The sequence below is a fragment of the Oncorhynchus mykiss genome, chromosome 7 (assembly GCF_057628025.1).
Source record: "Oncorhynchus mykiss isolate SJ-2025 chromosome 7, ASM5762802v1, whole genome shotgun sequence".
NCBI classification, from domain to species: domain Eukaryota; kingdom Metazoa; phylum Chordata; class Actinopteri; order Salmoniformes; family Salmonidae; genus Oncorhynchus; species Oncorhynchus mykiss.
The window spans coordinates 81615592-81635590 of record NC_143028.1 but is presented as its reverse complement, the minus strand read 5'-3'; the positions used below and the strand labels follow the sequence as shown (position 1 = coordinate 81635590).

Sequence of the window (19999 nt, the reverse complement as noted above, 5' to 3'; positions counted from 1 at the left end):
GATGGAATATAATATAATGTAATATATTAGAATAGAATGAAATAGAATAGAATAGAATAGAATGAAATAGAATAGAACTGAATTTAATATAATGTATTCGATTAGATTATAATACCACATGATGGAATATAATGTAATAGATTAGATTATAATATCATAGAATGAAATAGAATAGAGCAGACAACACGTCTGCTTGTGATCAACTACAGGTTAATTTCAGTCAGATTTGATCAACCATGAGATATTTTTTTTTTTCAATCGAGGGGCGGTCCATTCATAACGAATGTTCTGATCAGGTTGGGAGGGTGAAAGAGAGGATGGCGGGTGAGACAGAGTGGGACAGATCTGTTAAAGAGGAACCGGCTGCATCTGAGTCTTCTGTAGCCATCGATAGAGCATTATGCGTTGTCCTTTAGTTTCTAATATCTCTGTATTGAAAAGCATCTATGTGGACGTTTAGAAGGGGTGTTGTTATGGTCCAATGGCTTTACCCCTATGAATTGGCATTGTCATATGTCCCATGTGCCAAACGGTGTCTAGACGCAATTACGCATTTGGAGATTATAATAGACTAGGTTTCCCCCTAGGAATCCGACAAGGTTGAATTAATTATCAGTGTAATATTTTAGGCCATTTGTTGCTGTCCAAATTGGTGAGAGAGAGAGAGGGATATGATGTCTGAAAGTTGAAAAACCTTTCCCATGCTGTATGCTACGTCTTTAACTGTTGCCCAGCTCCTCCTTCCACAGTGACATGTCTACTCTCTGCAAACCCCTTTTAGTTCAGCCTGCTTGTCACAGTGGTTACTGGAAATGACACACGGGAGGCGGTCGAAAGGCAAACATGTTAAAAACATGTGCTATAGCTACGATTCATCCGGAATCCACATTTTCATCAGATTTATATAATAACGCGATATAGGTCATTTAAAGGACCGCTTAAAAGACCGCAGTGTCAAATGGACGTCGACGGCATCTGAATGAACCCAGCATAATTTCTAGCCAACGGACTGAAATAAAATATCTTTAATGTGTTCAAGCCTGGTGGTGTGTTCATTCCGTCTACCAGCCTTGGCGAGCAGCGGTGCTGCTGTATCGGTGGACGAAAGTGATCAGAGCGGACTCGGTTCTGTCCTTATCCACAGCAGTAGAAGTTTAGCGCCGTGATTTGTATTTCCCTCCTCATGTTACTGCAAAGAGCCATCTCCACATTTCCCTAATGAAAATTAATCTTTGGAACGGTTCCCGGGACGTGACAGAGATTATGTCGAGTAAAAGTGTGGAATGGCTTCAAGAAGAACTGGAGTCCGGGCTCGGGGTGAGCTCACTACTGCTGTTGGACTGCCGATCTCACGAGCTTTACGAATCGTCGCACATTGAGTCGGCCATCAACCTGACGATCCCCGGTTTGATGCTGCGGAGACTGAAGAAGGGGAATCTACCGATCCGGTCCATCATCCCCAACAACGAGGATAAGGAGAAATTCGTGAAGCGGTGCAAGACAGACATGGTTCTTCTCTATGACGAGGCCACTACGGACTGGCAGGAGACCGGGGTGGCGAGCTCTGTTCTCGGCTTGCTGTTGCAAAAGCTCCGAGATGAAGGTTGTAAGGCTTTCTACCTGGAAGGTGAGAACTTCTTCGATCTTTTAGATTTGTTTTTGTTTTTATGTTCTCGTATTATGTTATTTTCTGTTTCCTAGTACATTTTCAACGTCTAAAGACTAGGCTACTTGTCAACAACAACAACAACAAATCGACTTAAAGCACAATTGATATTCTATTCCTACGTGACCGAGTTCGGAGACTAGCCAGACTCCTCGTCTAATGTAACAGTTACACAAATGGACTTTAGCGCAAAGTTACATTGTAGCTCATTCAAGGCAGCGGAATGCAACTATGGATCCGTTCGTTTCCCTCTCGCTATAATGTTATTATCGACTATGGAGTGGCTATTTGATTGTATTCTTTATCATTATTAAAGTTGTCAAATATTTCTTGTCTAAATGAAACGTCAACGGAAGGCAGCCACGGTTCCTATGTAATAATGTGTAAAAAAAATAAAAATAAAGGCTTATATTTTCCTCAAGTGCTTCAAGATAATGAAACTAATAATATTTATCTCGATGTTTAATTCCCCTTCACGAAAGCCTATAAATAATAAGCAGTCGTGAAAATAACTTATTCTATTGTCAAATATTCGTTTATATTCCCACACCGTGACAGTAGTAAGAATCATAGTGTTTCAACCGGATTTTCGATTGTTAATCTAATAGAGTACATATGTTATATTCATTATTTGAGGGTTTTCTTACTTTGAAAGAATGTTGGCCAAAACAAATATGTTTTCAATTAATGTTCTAAAATGGCTCCGCCATGTTGTCAAGTGCTTCTTCTGGAAAAGACGTGCATTTCATGAATGAACAGAACAGAAACTATTTCTTCTCTGTGTGCTGTCTGAAACTAGTCTAGGCAATATAAAAAACCCTATTATTTATACCACACAATCAACACCGTTCTTGTCATAGACCTATTCATGTCCTATCTCATGTGTGTAGGAAAATAATAGTACTTGAGGAAAATATTCCAAACATGTTTCAGATTCACTTGTCTGATATTCAGGAACCACTTCTACAGGGCAGAAGAGACTAGCTACTAATGTAACAAATGTCTCAGCATCAGCGTAACAGATGTGAATGTACTTTGTAGAACTCTCTTGCGATGTTGATTGGAAGGAAAGGACTCTCCAGCCAGCGGCCCCAGTTGATTGGTGTTTACTCTGACGATAAACACAAGGAGGCACATTAGATGCTGTGGACCTATGATTATGATTAGATGTGCTGGACAACACTATGTTGATGGCTGTAGACTCTGGATTCGTCGCTTGCATGTCAATATCAGACTAGGAATTTAGTAATTAAACATCACAACAATGACAAAAACGGTACAAAATATAATACAAGTAAGTGTAACAGTATGACTTTAGATCGTCCCCCTCGCCCATACCCGGGCACGAACCAGGGACCCTCTGCACACATCAACAACAGTCACCCACGAAGCATCGTTACCCATCGCCCCACAAAACTCGGTGTTGTTGTATGTGTCAAATTGTTTCCGCTTTTTCTTGGCCAGGTCGCAGTTGCAAATGAGAACTTGTTCTCAACTAGCCTACCTGGTTAAATAAAGGTGTTCTCAACTAGCCTACCTGGTTAAATAAAGGTGTTCTCAACTAGCCTACCTGGTTAAATAAAGGTGTTCTCAACTAGCCTACCTGGTTAAATAAAGGTGTTCTCAACTAGCCTACCTGGTTAAATAAAGGTGTTCTCAACTAGCCTACCTGGTTAAATAAAGGTGTTCTCAACTAGCCTACCTGGTTAAATAAAGGTGTTCTCAACTAGCCTACCTGGTTAAATAAAGGTGTTCTCAACTAGCCTACCTGGTTAAATAAAGGTGTTCTCAACTAGCCTACCTGGTTAAATAAAGGTGTTCTCAACTAGCCTACCTGGTTAAATAAAGGTGTTCTCAACTAGCCTACCTGGTTAAATAAAGGTGTTCTCAACTAGCCTACCTGGTTAAATAAAGGTGAAATACATTTTTTGTTTAATCCGCGGCCCTTGCAGAGCAAAGGGGAACCACTACTTCAAGGTCTCAGAGCGCACACCCCCGCTAACTAGCTAGCCGTTTCACATCCGTTATGTAAGTACCTGACGATAGACACAAGGAAGTACATTAGCAGGGCACCAGTGTGTTGATGGCTGTCATTTCGTGTTTCTTCCGTTAGTATGGAAATAACTGAGTTAGCAGGGAGCTAATTTGACAATTACAATTAGAGCATGCATAATAACTGAGTTAGCAGGGAGCTAATTTGACAGTTACAATTAGAGCATGCATTATAACTGAGTTAGCAGGGAGCTAATTTGACAATTACAATTAGAGCATGCATAATAACTGAGTTAGCAGGGAGCTAATTTGACAGTTACAATTAGAGCATGCATAATAACTGAGTTAGCAGGGAGCTAATTTGACAATTACAGCAAAAACATCCAAAAGCACATCCCAGGATGTCCCCCAATATCTAACGGGTATGTACACACATATATTGTGTTTACTTGATAGCTACCTACACAAATAGCTAGCTAGAACAAAGTGTTAATTAGATACATTCATTAAGGACATGTACACAGTGAACTCTTACACATTGTAAATATGAAAATAGAATATAGTATTTCAGAACCGTGACCGCTTGCATTGAAATATCAGACTAAGAAGAATTGACGTTCACGATCTCCCCCTATCGGCAAGCACGACCAATGGCATAACACCTTATTGATATGTAAATTAAACCAACCAATTGGAATACATAAACACCGAATACATATTTCTGCAGTGGAAACATAAACCAACCCTGTTACAGAAAGACCTGCAACCTATTCGTAATGTTAACGCGCGGACCACGAGCGGCACAGTCGATAGCGCGCTGGACTTCGGGCTAGAAGGTCGACGTTTCGAGGCCTGCTCCGGTCCTGTTTCATTACAATAATATTACAGAATCATTACAGTCCTGACCCATAGGGCGGTCATTGACTTATATTGTCACTGTGAACATTGTAGTAGTTGTGAGAAATGTTCCATAGGCCTACATGTTTGAGGCTCACTGTCATCCGTCATTCACAAAAGAAAGTCCACACATAACACTTTATGTCACTTTTAATGTCTCCTTAGATCAGATCAGCGGTAAGCTACTAGCTGCAGGAAGTTTTTCACCAAAGTAATGCACTAGGCCTGTACTAGTCCAATATTAGCGGATCTTACAGCTAGCTGTCTGTTGCACGGGCAACAACAACAACAACAAAATGTTCAGAGTTTTTATTGAAGGAGTGGAAACATCCGTGTATGAGATGGGTTTATTATTGTGTTATAGGATGTAATGTGATAATAAATCAGTATACATGTATTTTTACCAAGTAAAATAGGAAGTAGGTCTATATCCTGTTCCATGTCTGGTACATATACAGTGGGGCAAAAAAGTATTTAGTCAGCCACCAATTGTGCAAGTTCTCCCACTTAAAAAGATGAGAGAGGCCTGAAAAAAAAATCCAGAAAATCACATTGTAGGATTTTTAGGGAATTTATTTGCAAATTATGGTGGAAAATAAGTATTTATTGATGTATTTTTACCAAGTAAAATAGGAAGTAGGTCCACATCCTGTTCCTGTCTGGCACATGTACATCATATCAGGTTTTTTGATTTGGTACAGTGCATTTTTATTTAGTATAGGTAGGTAAATAGTATAGATAGGTAAATGCTGTGTACACACACACACACACACAACTTTTTTAAAATCTTTTATTTAACCTTTATTTAACTAGGCAAGTCAGTTAAGAACAAAATCTTATTTACAATCACGGCCTACTAAAAGGCAAAAGGCCTCCTGCGGGGACAAGGGCTTGGGATTAAAAAATACAAATAAATAAATCCAATATAAATATAGGAAAAAACACACATCACAACAAGAGAGACACAACACAACACTACATAAAGAGAGACCTAAGACAACAACGTAGCAGGGCAGCAACACATGACAACACAGCATGAGTAGCAACACAACATAACAAGAACATCTCAAATCTCAGTACTGATAAGAGTAGATGAAATGAAAAGTTTACACAACCTTTCATCGCTCAGAGATGACTTTCACATTGGACAATAAAGTTGTATTCTATGCTCCCAATTTCATTTCTCTGTATTGGACTTTTTGAACAAGTGAAATGACAACATGTAGCACAATCTTTCTCATATTGTGATTCTGACCCAGCTCTGTGTAGCTATGTTTTCAGGGGTTCTATTTGTTTCTACTCTTTTCTACTCTATTATATTATATTCTACTGTATTATATTATATTCTACTCTATTATATTATATTCTACTTTATTATATTATATTCTACTTTATTATATTATATTCTACTTTATTATATTATATTATATTCTACTCTATTATATTATATTCTACTTTATTATATTATATTCTACTCTATAATATTATATTCTACTGTATTATATTATATTCTACTCTATTATATTATATTCTACTTTATTATATTATATTCTACTCTATTATATTCTACTCTATTATATTCTACTGTATTCTACTCTATTATATTCTACTCTATTATATTCTACTGTATTCTATTCCACTCTATTATATTATATTCTACTTTATTATATTATATTCTACTCTATTATATTATATTATATTCTACTCTATTATATTCTACTCTATTATATTCTACTCTATTATATTCTACTGTATTCTACTCATATTATATTCTACTGTATTCTATTCCACTCTATTATATTATATTCAATTCTACTGTATTCTATTCTACTCTATTATATTATATTCTACTTTATTATATTATATTCTACTCTATTATATTCTACTGTATTCTACTCTTATATTATATTCTACTGTATTCTACTCTATTATATTATATTCTACTGTATTCTATTCCACTCTATTATATTATATTCAATTCTACTGTATTCTATTCTACTCTATTATATTATATTCTACTTTATTATATTATATTCTACTCTATTATATTCTACTGTATTCTACTCTATTATATTATATTCTACTGTATTCTATTCCACTCTATTATTATATTCAATTCTACTGTATTCTATTCTACTCTATTGTACTATATTATATTCTACTGTATTCTATTCTACTCTATTGTATTATTTAAATTAGATTCTACTGTATTCTATTCTACTCCATTCTACTCTGTTCTATTGTATTCTATTATACTCCGTTCTATTCTGTTCTACTCTATTCTACTATATTATATTCTACTCTATTATATTCTACTTTATTATATTCTGCTCTACTATATTCTACTCTCTTATATTCTACTCTACTATATTCTACTCTATTCAATTCTACTCTACTATATTCTACTCTGTTCAATTCTACTCTACTATATTCTACTCTATTCTATTCTACTCTACTATATTCTACTCTATTCAATTATACTCTACTATATTCTACTCAATTATATTCTTATATTTGGATTCTGATCCATCTATGTGTTGTTGTTGTTTCCAGGACAACAGTTATATTGTATTTTACTCTACTATATTCTATTTTATTCTAATTAGTCTCTGTTGTTGTTTCCAGGTGGCTTCAACAAGTTCCAGACCGAGTACCCTGAGCACTGTGAGACCAACCTGGACTGTTCCTGCCCCAGCAGCTCCCCGCCGGCCTCCGTCCTGGGTCTGGGCGGGCTGAGGATCAACTCTGACTGTTCTGATGGGGAGTCATCGGACAGGGAACCGGTCAGCGCCACCGAGTCCGAGGGCAGCCCTCTCCCCAACAACCAGCCTGCCTTCCCGGTCCAGATCTTACCGTACCTCTACCTGGGCTGTGCCAAAGACTCCACCAACCTGGACATCCTGGGGAAGTACAACATCAAGTACATCCTGAACGTCACGCCCAACCTGCCCAACATGTTTGAACACGACGGAGACTTCAAGTACAAACAGATCCCCATCTCTGATCACTGGAGCCAAAATCTCTCGCAGTTTTTCCCAGAGGCCATTTCTTTCATTGGTGAGTATAAGCGGCCTCATTTGGAGTTTACAGTCTTTTACAGATCCGTTGGAGTTTACTGTCTTATTTTTATTTTTATTTTAATTTCACCTTAATTTTTTTATTTCACCTTTATTTAACCAGGTAGGCTAGTTGAGAACAAGTTTACAACTGCGACCTGGCCAAGATAAAGCAAAGCAGTGTGACACAAACAACACAGAGTTACACATGGGATAAACAAACGTACAGTCAATAACACAATATACAAATCTATATACAGTGTGTGCAAATAAAGTAAGATTAGGGAGGAAAGGCAATAAATAGACCATAGTGGCGAAATAATTGCAATTCAGCAATTTAACACTGCAGTGATAGATGTATAGAAGATGAATGTGCAAGTAGAGATACTGGGGTGCAAAGGAGCAAAAAAACAATATGGGGATGAGGTAGTTGGGTGGGCTATTTACAGCTGATGCTTAAAGTTAATGAGGGAGATATAGTCTCCAGCTTGAGTGATTTTTGCAATTTCTTCAAGTCATTGGCATTAGAGATCTGGAAGGAAAGGTGCCAAAGGAGGAGTTGGCTTTGGGGATGACCAGTGAGATATACCTGCTGGAGCGCGTGCTACGTGTGGGTGCTGCTATGGTGACCAGTGAGCTGAGATAAGGCGGGGCTATGCCTAGCAAAGACTTATAGATGACCTGGAGCCAGTGGGTTTGGCTATGAATATGAAGCAAGGGCCAGCCAATGAGAATCTTTTACAGATCATTTGGAGTTTACAGTCTTTTACAGATCAGATGTGAGTTTACAGTATTTTAAAGTCTTGTTTTGGGATGTTCATTTTTGTAACATCTCATGAACCCATCTCATATTTGATTCATCAGAGAACCATGGTCGTGTCTAAACTTGACACTTACATGTGACTTCTGCTATCAAAATACAAAAAAAATGCATTGAAAATACGGGTCTAGATGCACCAAAGCCACTGTGGTCCGATTGTGTTCAGATCTGTCTGACCACTTCAACAGGTAGTCAGGAATGCGTTGCGTGTGGATTACTCCTCAGTCTGGACGTGTTTGCTGGCCTCATAAATGCTAGCCAGTTGGATAACATTTATAAAAATATGTTTTGTTTGGCTAGAGTTATGCTAACAATGTTTCCCAATCCCTTTAGAATTGCTTTCTGGCTAGTTAACTACAGTAGTTAGCTGGCTAATTAGTTGCAGTAGGTAGCTGGCTAGTTAGTTGCAGTACTTAGCTGGCTGGTTAGTTACAGTAGTTAGCTGGCTATTTAGTTACAGTAGTTAGCTGACTAGTTAGTTTAAGTAGTTAGCTGGCTAGTTAGTTGCAATAATTAGCTGGCTAGTTAGTTACGGTAGTTAGCTGGTTAGTTAGTTGCATTAGTTAGCTGGTTAGTTAGTTACAGTATTTAGCTGGCTAGTTAGCTACAGTAGTTAGCTGGCTAGTTAGTTACAGTAGTTAGCTGGCTAGTTAGCTACAGTTGTTAGCTGGCTAGTTAGTTGCAGTTGTTAGCTGGCTAGTTAGCTACTGTAGTTAGCTGGCTAGTTAGCTACTGTAGTTAGCTGGCTAGTTAGCTACTGTAGTTAGCTGGCTAGTTAGCTACAGTTGTTAGCTGGCTAGTTAGCTACAATTGTTAGCTGGCTAGTTAGCTACAGTTGTTAGCTGGCTAGTTAGCTACAGTTGTTAGCTGGCTAGTTAGCTACAGTTGTTAGCTGGCTAGTTAGCTACTGTAGTTAGCTGGCTAGTTAGCTACTGCCATCAGTTGTGGTGTTATTATCATATTTAGCCTATTCCACCGTTTGTGGAGTAGACACTGGCATTTGAATATAGCGCTGGAAAAGGGAATCAGGACACACTGTGGACACGGTAGACACATTTAATGTAGGTGTAGACGCATGACGTGTTCAGAATGCCAGGATCACAACTCTAAGATCAGAATGCTAAAGCTGCATGAACTGTCAAGTGTAGACAGGGCCTGTGTATCCTTGCTGTCATTTCACCAACATTCAGGTTATAGGTTAACTATTCATTTAACACTAAATTAGGCATGAATAGATGAATCAAACGTTTATTGTGCCTCATATCTATTGAGGGATGAGCCAAACAAGTTGTCTTATTACTTATTGGATTTATAAGTACAATAAAACATATTTTAGCTTAAAACATATAGATTTATACATTTATTATTATATATATTTAAAAAAATCTTAGTCATTTAGCAGACGCTCTTATCCAGAGGAATTTACACAAGAGCAATTAGGATTAAGTGACTGATTTTTCACCTAGTCAGCTTGGGGATTCGAACTAGGTACCTTTTCGCTGGGCTTCCTGTCGCCCGTACAATAACAAGTACAATAACGGGTGTTATTGCCTTAAACATATAGTATAAATCTTAATGTTTAAAACATATAGATTGATAAGTACATACTCAAAACATATAATATAGATTTATTAGTCAGCAACTTAAGCTAACTAGCCCTATCTCGGATGCAACAAAACGTTGCTTCAACCCTCCAAGGAACAAAACCTTGCTTTACCCTCCAAATGAACAATATTGAACTCTGAGTTGATTTATGTCTTCTGAGCGGTTTGTGGTATTTCCTGCGACTCGCCTCATTTCACACCATGAAATAGTCATGGCTTGATCTGAGTCATTGTATTATTATCAAACCACAAAGTGGACCTTTTTTTAATTAACTCATCAAAAGTTGGCCTACAGGTTTCTAGCACACTCATTATACTACGGAAGGGAATCTATGAATGAAGTAGGCCAGGTCATCTTGAGAACCATTGTGAAGACTTTAGTTTTTAATGATGGGTGTTATCCTCCACTGCACCTAGAGGTTAGGGTTGTTTTGGTTGATGCCAGCTTCTTCGTCTACTGTAACACAGAGATGGCAAAGACCTCATGCTAATGTTGTCTAAGAGTCCACACGTCTATTCCATTACCTTATTTCATTACCTTATTCTGTTACCTTATTCTGTTACCTTATTCCGTTACCTTTTCCGTTACCTTATTCCGTTACCTTATTCCGTTACCTTTTCCGTTACCTTATTCTGTTACCTTATTCCGTTACATTATTCCGTTACCTTATTCCGTTACTTTATTCCGTTACCTTTCCCGTTACCTTATTCCGTTATCTTTCCCGTTACCTTATTCCATTACCTATTCCGTTACCTTATTCAATTTATGTAATGTGGTTGTCTGACATGGCTACTAGCCTTCAGTCAGAAGATAAAAACCTCAAGAAGGCTGAATGTACAGAACATAATCTCATACATTACTTGACAGACGTCATTCCCCAAATTAGCCTTATAGTTATTTGAATTACTGGTATTATTCGGTCCCTCTTTAAATCAAATTCATGTTATGAAGCCTTCATAAAGCCTTTATAAGCACTGCATAAATGTGTTACAAAGCATCTATAATCAACCGTATGTCGTGGGTTTAGAAAGGGTTCATAAATGTGGCAGAACTGTGACGTAATCACCCAGGTCAAATGTGACGTAATCACCCAGGTCAAATGTGACGTAATCACCCAGGTCGAATGTGACGTAATCACCCAGGTCAAATGTGACGTAATCACCAAGGTCAAATGTGATGTAATCACCCAGGTCAAATGTGACGTAACCACCAAGGTCAAATGTGACGTAATCACCAAGGTCAAATGTGACGTAATCACCAAGGTCAAATGTGACGTAATCACCAAGGTCAAATGTGACGTAACCACCAAGGTCAAATGTGACGTAACCACCAAGGTCAAATGTGACGTAACCACCAAGGTCAAATGTGACGTAACCACCAAGGTCAAATGTGACGTAACCACCAAGATCAAATGTGACGTAATCACCAAGGTCAAATGTGACGTAATCACCAAGGTCAAATGTGACGTAATCACCAAGGTCAAATGTGATGTAATCACCCAGGTCAAATGTGACGTAATCACCAAGGTCAAATGTGACGTAATCACCAAGGTCAAATGTGACGTAATCACCAAGGTCAAATGTGACGTAACCACCAAGGTCAAATGTGACGTAATCACCAAGGTCAAATGTGACGTAATCACCAAGGTCAAATGTGACGTAATCACCAAGGTCAAATGTGACGTAATCACCAAGGTCAAATGTGACGTAACCACCAAGGTCAAATGTGACGTAATCACCAAGGTCAAATGTGACGTAATCACTAAGGTCAAATGTGACGTAATCACTAAGGTCAAATGTGACGTAATCACCAAGGTCAAATGTGACGTAACCACCAAGGTCAAATGTGACGTAATCACCCAGGTCAAATGTGACGTAATCACCCAGGTCGAATGTGACGTAATCACCCAGGTCAAATGTGACGTAATCACCAAGGTCAAATGTGATGTAATCACCCAGGTCAAATGTGACGTAACCACCAAGGTCAAATGTGACGTAATCACCAAGGTCAAATGTGACGTAATCACCAAGGTCAAATGTGACGTAATCACCAAGGTCAAATGTGACGTAACCACCAAGGTCAAATGTGACGTAACCACCAAGGTCAAATGTGACGTAACCACCAAGGTCAAATGTGACGTAACCACCAAGGTCAAATGTGACGTAACCACCAAGATCAAATGTGACGTAATCACCAAGGTCAAATGTGACGTAATCACCAAGGTCAAATGTGACGTAATCACCAAGGTCAAATGTGATGTAATCACCCAGGTCAAATGTGACGTAATCACCAAGGTCAAATGTGACGTAATCACCAAGGTCAAATGTGACGTAATCACCAAGGTCAAATGTGACGTAACCACCAAGGTCAAATGTGACGTAACCACCAAGGTCAAATGTGACGTAACCACCAAGGTCAAATGTGACGTAACCACCAAGGTCAAATGTGACGTAATCACCAAGGTCAAATGTGACGTAATCACCAAGGTCAAATGTGACGTAACCACCCAGGTCAAATGTGACGTAACCACCCAGGTCAAATGTGACGTAATCACCAAGGTCAAATGTGACGTAATCACCAAGGTCAAATGTGACGTAATCACCAAGGTCAAATGTGACGTAACCACCAAGGTCAAATGTGATATAAACACGTGCTTTATAAAGGGTGACCTGTTGTGGTGAAGGATTGGAATACGCTGTAAAGTGAAGTCATGTTAGTCCCATTACGACGAATCTCATTCCCAGACACTTCCACCCAAAGGAAGGTCTGGTGGACCAATGCATCAAACTTGGCCTTCGTGGGGCCTCCCGAGTGGCACAGCGGTCTAAGGCACTGCATCGCATTGCTTGAGGCGTCACTACAGACCCTGGTTCAATCCCAGGCTGTGTCGCACAATTGGCCCAGAATCGTCCAAACCCTTTTTGGCTGGCCGGGACGTCCTTGTCCCATCGCTCTAGCGACACCTTGTGGCGGGCCGGGATGTCCTTGTCCCATCGCTCTAGCGACTCCTTGTGGCGGGCCGGCCCTGAGCATACACGCTGACACGGTAGCCAGGTGTACGGTGTTTCCTCCAACACATTGGTGCGGCTGGCTTCCGCGTTAAGAGAAGCAGCGTGTCAAGAAGCAGCGCGGCTTGGCAGGGTCGTGTTTCGGAGGACGCATGGCTCTCGACCTTGGCCTCTCCCGAGTTCGTACGGGAGTTGCAGCGATGGGATGAGACTGTAACTACCAATTGGATATCATGAAATTGGGGAGAAAAGGTGTGGATTTTAGGTTAGGGGTTAAAATCACATATTAAGAAGATACATTTTGGAAATGGGCAGGGTTATAATTCTGACTTTTTAACTGTGTTATTCGTGACGATGACAAATCCTTTACTCAGTGAGGTCACTCCTATAGAATTCTATGGTCACTCCCATTAAGGCTAGTTTAGAATGGTTGATGTCCCAGGCTTATACAGTACCAGTCAAAGGTTTGGACACACCTACTCATTCCAGTTTATTCTTTTATTTTTACTACATTGTAGAATAATAGTGAGGACATCAAAACTATGAAATAACACACATGGAATCATGTAGTAACCAAAACAAGTGTTAAACCAATCTAAATATATTTTATATTTGAGATATTTAAAGTAGCCACCCTTTGCCAGTTTTTAAGGAGTTCCCACATATGCTGAGCACTTGTTGGCTGCTTTACCTTCACTCTGCGGTCCAACTCATCCCAAGCCATCTCAATTGGGTTCAGGTCGGGTGATTGTGGAGGCCAGGTCATCTGATGCAGCACTCCATCACTCTCCTTCTTGGTCAAATAGCCCTTACACAGCCTGGAGGTGTGTTGGGTCATTGTCCTGTTGAAAAACAATTGATAGTCCCGCTAAGTGAAACCAGATGAGATGGCGTATCACTGCAGAATGCTATGGTAGCCATGCTGGTTAAGTGTGCCTTGAATTCTTAATAAATCACAGACAGTGTCACCAGCAAAGCACCATCACCCCTCCTCCATGCTTGGGAACCAGACATGCGGAGATCATCCATTCACCTACTCTGCGTCTCAGAAAGACACGGCGGTTGGAACCAAAATTTGGACTCATCAGACCAAAAGACAGATTTCCACCAGTCTAACATCCATTGCTCGTGTTTCTTGGCCCAAGCAAGTCTCTTCTTATTATTGGTGTCCTGTAGTAGTGGTTTCTTTGCAGCAATTTGACCACGAATGCCTGATTCACACAGTCTCCTCTGAACAGTTGACGTTGAGATGTGTCTGTTACTTGAACTCTCTGAAGCATTTTTTTGGAGCTGCAATTTCAGAGGCTGGTAACTCTAATGAACTTATCCTCTGCAGCAGAGGGAACTCTGGGCCTTCCTTTCCTGCACTTTAGAGTATGTGTCACCCTGCAGCACAGCATTGTGGGGGAAGTTGAGGTCACGTCCAATATTGACTATGCACCCAAGATGGAAAGAGGTTGTGCAATCCTACTTATGGTTGGTCCCGCGAGTTGAATTCAATATCCTGACTTTGCAATGCTCTACCAAGATGAGAATGACAGGGTTATAAGTGATTTGTTAAGCCTCCTTTACTAAGCAATGCTTATGTCACCCTTTATAAAGCACAGGTTTGTCATAGTAAGTTATATCACACGGTTATTCCACATTTTATGAACCCTTTTATAAAGCATAACAAACGGTTATAGATGCTTTGTAACACATTTGTGTAGTGTTTATGAAGGCTTTATGAAGCCATTTTAAAGCTGCACGATCGTTATGGGTCTCCTTGTTATTGTTCAGGGTCCATGTCTCTTCATTAAGAAACATTAAACGTGAATTAACATTAACATTAAAACAACAATCACTTCTAGTGTATGACAGTGAAACACATTGTGAAAAGAAATGAAATCACAGTGATATTTGGCAGGAGAGAAAAGCCTTTTGGAAGCTTATACCACATTCAAGACAGGTTTATTAATATCCTCCTCATGGTCACGCCTGGGATGAGTCCCAAATGGTACCCTATTACCTATGGGTCCTGGTCTATAGTAGTGCACTATATAGGGTCCTGGTCTATAGTAGTGCACTATATAGGGAATAGGGCTCTGGTCTAAAGTAGTGCACTATATAGGGAATAGGGTGCTATTTGAGATGCATAACTATTTTCAGAGAGTTTCTCTTCACTTACTCAGAGGCACAACACAATGTCTACCAATATAGACTCGTATTCGAAGTATCAATAGAAAACCCAAGAAGATTTTCTTGTCTGTTGACTCAATCCCACTACACGGTGTAGGAATACTGGTTAGTCACGACAGTTGAGTCACGACTATACACAAGGGATAATAACAGAGAGCTTTGCTTAGAGTTGTTATGTGCAATTTCATAGTACATTTCAGTACTTCAGATCAGACTATTTCAGTATTTAACATCAGATTATTTGTTTTTAGTTTCAATATTTGAGATTAGACTTTCAATATTACAGCTCAGACTATTTATTTTTAGTAACAGTATTTCAGACCAGACGATTTGACGTTAGTTTCAGTATTTCAGTAATCAGTCTACTAGACGTACCTTCTCCCATCCCCAAGGAATATCCAGTGTTTTCCCCTCTTCAGCTTCATGGGAATGTGGAGTTTTTGTTTGGCTCTGGAATGTCCGATGCCTTGTTTGTTTTTGAAAGTGCCGTATTTAAGAAATACACTATGACGTGAAACGATCGAGTCAGAGTCAGGAAGTATGTAAAAGGTCTTGGTCGATCTCCGGAATGGTGGTAGCGGGGTTTGCTCCTCAACGTTTGGGGAAATATACTACATGACCAAATGTATGTGGACACCTGCTCATCCAACAGCTCATTCCAAAATCATGGGCATTAATATGGAGTTGGTCCCCCCCCCCTTTTATGCTATGACAGCCTTTACTCTTCTGGGAAAGGCTTTCAACTTGATGTTGGAACATTGCTGCGGGGACTTGCTTCCATTCAGCCCAAGAGCACTAGTGAGGTCGGGCACTGATGTTGGGCGATAAGGCCTGGCTCGCAGTCAGCGTTCCATTTCATCCCAAAGGTGTTTGATGGGGGTTGAGGTCAGGGCTCTGTGCTGGCCAGTCAAGTTCTTCCACACCGATCTCGACAATCCATTTCTGTATGGACCTCGCTTTGTGCACAGGGGCATTGTCATGCTGAAACAGGAAAGGGCCTTCCCCAAACTGTTGCCACTAAGTTGGAAGCATAGAATCGTCTAGAATGTCAATGTATACTGTAGTGTTAATATTTCCCTTCACTGGAACTAAATGGCCCGAACCATGAAAAACAGCCCCAGAACAGTATTTCTCCTCCACCAAACTTTACAGTTGGCACTGTGCATTGGGGCAGGAAGTGTTCTCCTGGCATCTGCCAAACCCAGATTTGTCCGTTGCACTGCCAGTTGGTGAAGCGTGATTCATCACTCCAAAGGTGGCGTTACCACTGCTCCAGACTTTCAAACGAAAGGAAACGTCTTGGCAGGGGGAAAACAACAAATGAAAATAACCCAATATATGCTGAACAAAATATAATTGGTCCCTTGTTTCATGAGCTGAAATGAAAGATTCTTGAAATGTTCCAGATGCACATAAAGCTAATTTCTCTCAAATTTAGTGCATCAATTTGTTTACATCCTAGTTAGTGAGTATTTCACCGTTGCTGATTAAACAGCATCATCATTACACAGGTGCACCTTGTGCTCAGGACAATAAAAGGCCTCTCTAAAATGTTCAGCTTTGTCACACAACTCTATGCCACGGATGTCTCAAGTTTTGAGGGAGCGTGCAATTGGCATGCTGACTGCAGGAATGTCCAGCAGAGCTGCTGCCAGAGAATGTAATGTTCATTTCTCTACCATAAGCCGACTCAATGTCGTTTTAGAGAATTTGGCAGTACGTCCAACCAGCCTTACAGCAGACCACGTGTAACCACGCCAACCCTCCACATCTGGCTTCTTCACCTGTCTGAGACCAGCCACCCAGACAGCTGATGAAACTGAGGAGTATTTATGTCTGTATTAAAGCCCTTTTGTGGAGAAAAACTCGTTCTGATTGGCTGATCCTGGCTATGCCCTCCCAGGCCCACCCATGGCTGCTCCCCTGCCCAGTCATGTGAAATCCATTGATTAGGGCCTAATTAATTTATTTCAATTGACTGGTTTCCTTATATGAACTGTAACTCAGTAACATCTTTGAAATTGTTGGTGGAGTTGTTGTAGCTGTTCTCTCATTATAAACTCCTGAAACCAGAGAGGTGGAGTTGTTGTAGCTTCTCTCTCATTATAAACTCCTGAAACCAGAGAGGTGGAGTTGTTGTAGCTGTTCCCTCATTATAAACTCTAGAAACCAGAGAGGTGGAGTTGTTGTAGCTGTTCCCTCATTATAAACTCTAGAAACCAGAGAGGTGGAGTTGTTGTAGCTGTTCCCTCATTATAAACTCTAGAAACCAGAGAGGTGGAGTTGGTGTAGCTGTTCCCTCATTATAAACTCTAGAAACCAGAGAGGTGGAGTTGGTGTAGCTGTTCCCTCATTATAAACTCCTGAAACCAGAGGTGGAGTTGGTGTATCTCTAAATGGTGTTGCGTCTCCAACACATAAAACTAATCTGTACCTCTATCTTTTCTCTAACCCCTCCAGACGAAGCCCGTTCCAAAAAGTGTGGTATCCTGGTGCACTGCCTGGCAGGGATCAGTCGCTCGGTAACGGTAACCGTGGCCTACCTGATGCAGAAGCTCAACCTGTCGCTCAACGACGCGTACGACTTTGTGAAACAGAAGAAGTCCAACATCTCACCCAACTTCAACTTCATGGGTCAGCTCTTGGATTTTGAGAGAACATTGGGGCTCAATAGCCCGTGTGACAACCGTTCCTCCACCAATGACCAACTGTTTTTCACCACGCCAACCAATCACAACGTGTTCCAGCTCGACACGCTGGAATCTACATGAAGGGGTGGTGGGGGGGGGGGGCGGGACTTGAGCAGCCATCTTGGATGTGAATGTTTTTCTCTTCTCTTCAGAGATTGGCTGGCTGGCTTTGACAGCATATAGCCTGGGATGGTGGACTGACGGTGCGTGGACAGGGACAGATCAGAGGCCAAATGGAAGTCTGCTTGGCTTGTAGAGCTCTGTTGGTCTCTCAGAGGGTTGACAGGAAGAGGAAGAGGAAGAAGCCCTGTCTCCTCTCCTCAGTGGTTTGGGAAGCTTGTCATCTTGCCTTTGGAACAGCCTGTTTTTTTTGTTGTCTAAGGAAAGAGGAAGTGCTAGGAGTAGACTGAGACATGCTACGCTGTAGAACAGAACATAGAAGAGCAGAACAGAGAAGAACAGAACATAGAAGAGCAGAACATAGAAGAGCAGAACAGAGAAGAACAGAACAGAGAAGAACAGAACATAGAAGAACAGAACATAGAAGAACAGAACATAGAAGAACAGAACATAGAAGAGCAGAACAGAGAAGAACAGAACATAGAAGAGCAGAACAGAGAAGAACAGAACAGAGAAGAACAGAACAGAGAAGAACAGAACATAGAAGGAACAGAACAGAGAAGAACATAGAAGAGCAGAACATAGAAGAACAGAACACAGAGTGTTGTCATACAAAGACAGAAAACAAATTGTGTATCTGCTCCAGTCATTCATTTATTGTTGTCCTCTTGGGAGACGACCTCGTCAACAACCTCCTGATGATAATGGTGCCAATGTGTTGCAGTGTCTGGGGGGGGGGTCACCTTTACGGGGGTGATCTCACCCTACTGAATGACGAAGATGGTGCCAATGTGTTGCAGTGTCTGGGGGTCATCTTTACGGAGGTGATCTCACCCTACTGAGTGTAGGTTTGGATTTTTTAAATTTTTATTTAAAACAAAGATATTTTTTAACACAAACACAAGTATGTTCAAGTGATGCATATAACATGTACAAGTACTAATGTATGTCTACATACATTTGTATATTTGTATACATTTAGACACATATGTATGGACATACTGTATGTCTCCTACTACTACGAGAATCGTACCTGTCCAAAACCAGAAACAGAAGCACTTGAACATCGAAAGGAGACTCTATAACTAAAGACAAAACAGACCAAGAGAAATGTACTTTTCATAATATTCTGGTTGTTTTTTGTATTTTTTTTGTTGTTGTCTATGTTTGTAACGATGATCTAATGCAGTTTGCACAGTGGTGAAGCCTATATCACTTCTAGGCACATAAACTAGTACTCTGGAGAAAGATAGATTCAAAAAGAAGGGGAGAGGGAGGAGAGAGGGAGAGACTAGCACAGAGATGGTGTAGTGTAGAGACAGTCCTAGGCAGAGACTAGCTCCTGCAGCTGGTCTGGCCATGTTGTGGGCTGGGATTGGCTGGGTGAAGCGTATTGTTCCTTAACTGCATATGAAAAGATGGGTCCGCATCCAAAATGGCACCACATTCCCTATATCGTGCACTACTTTTGACTAGGACCCATAAGGCTCTGGTCAAAACTAGTGGACTACATAGTGAATAGGGTGCCATTTTGGGGACGAAGTCATGGATCTGTTTTGTCTCGGCAAAGAACCTCACTTCCTCTCCGAGAGTTTTAAATCCTGGGTCGATTCACCCCCCCCCCCCCCCCCCCGCAAGCCGTGGCGATATTATGAATATTATATTACATTACACTAAATTATTACTTTATGAATAAAATATAAGGTAAATGATATATTCTGTTATGCTCTATACATGAACAAAGTACTGTGTGTTGTCCAATAGTGGTGTGCAGGTGACTACCCGAGGAAGAGGTTGTGGAGGTGGGCCTGGCTACCAGTCTATTTGTGCAATATCATTTCACTCCTTGTCTCTTGTTTGGCATGACAAGTGGGAATGACAGCTGGAATGATATTGCACAAACAGACGGGTACCCAGGCTATTTGAGAGTTTGTTGGATGTTGTTTATATACCAGCTGGAAGTCGGA

At 40.5% G+C, this 19999-nt stretch overlaps 1 protein-coding gene across 1 annotated transcript; it reads left to right on the top strand.

The window, feature by feature from the left end:
- The first annotated feature begins 738 nt into the window (after positions 1 to 738).
- Positions 739 to 18573, top strand: LOC110528661 (dual specificity protein phosphatase 7). Its single transcript, XM_021610792.3, has 3 exons — positions 739 to 1627; positions 7181 to 7612; positions 17683 to 18573. The coding sequence occupies exons 1-3, from the start codon at positions 1219 to 1221 to the stop codon at positions 17991 to 17993; spliced, it is 1152 nt and encodes a 383-aa protein (XP_021466467.1). The 5' UTR covers positions 739 to 1218; the 3' UTR covers positions 17994 to 18573.
- The last annotated feature ends 1426 nt before the right edge of the window (positions 18574 to 19999 follow it).

What these genes read in the sequence shown, in the direction of transcription:
- LOC110528661 (XM_021610792.3), top strand. Translation starts at nt 1,219, where the DNA reads ATGAAAATTAATCTTTGGAACGGTTCCCGGGACGTGACAGAGATTATG. An exon ending in TAAGGCTTTCTACCTGGAAG is followed by an intron (nt 1,628 to 7,180) that starts GTGAGAACTTCT and finishes TGTTGTTTCCAG; the next exon opens with GTGGCTTCAACAAGTTCCAG. An exon ending in AGAGGCCATTTCTTTCATTG is followed by an intron (nt 7,613 to 17,682) that starts GTGAGTATAAGC and finishes TAACCCCTCCAG; the next exon opens with ACGAAGCCCGTTCCAAAAAG.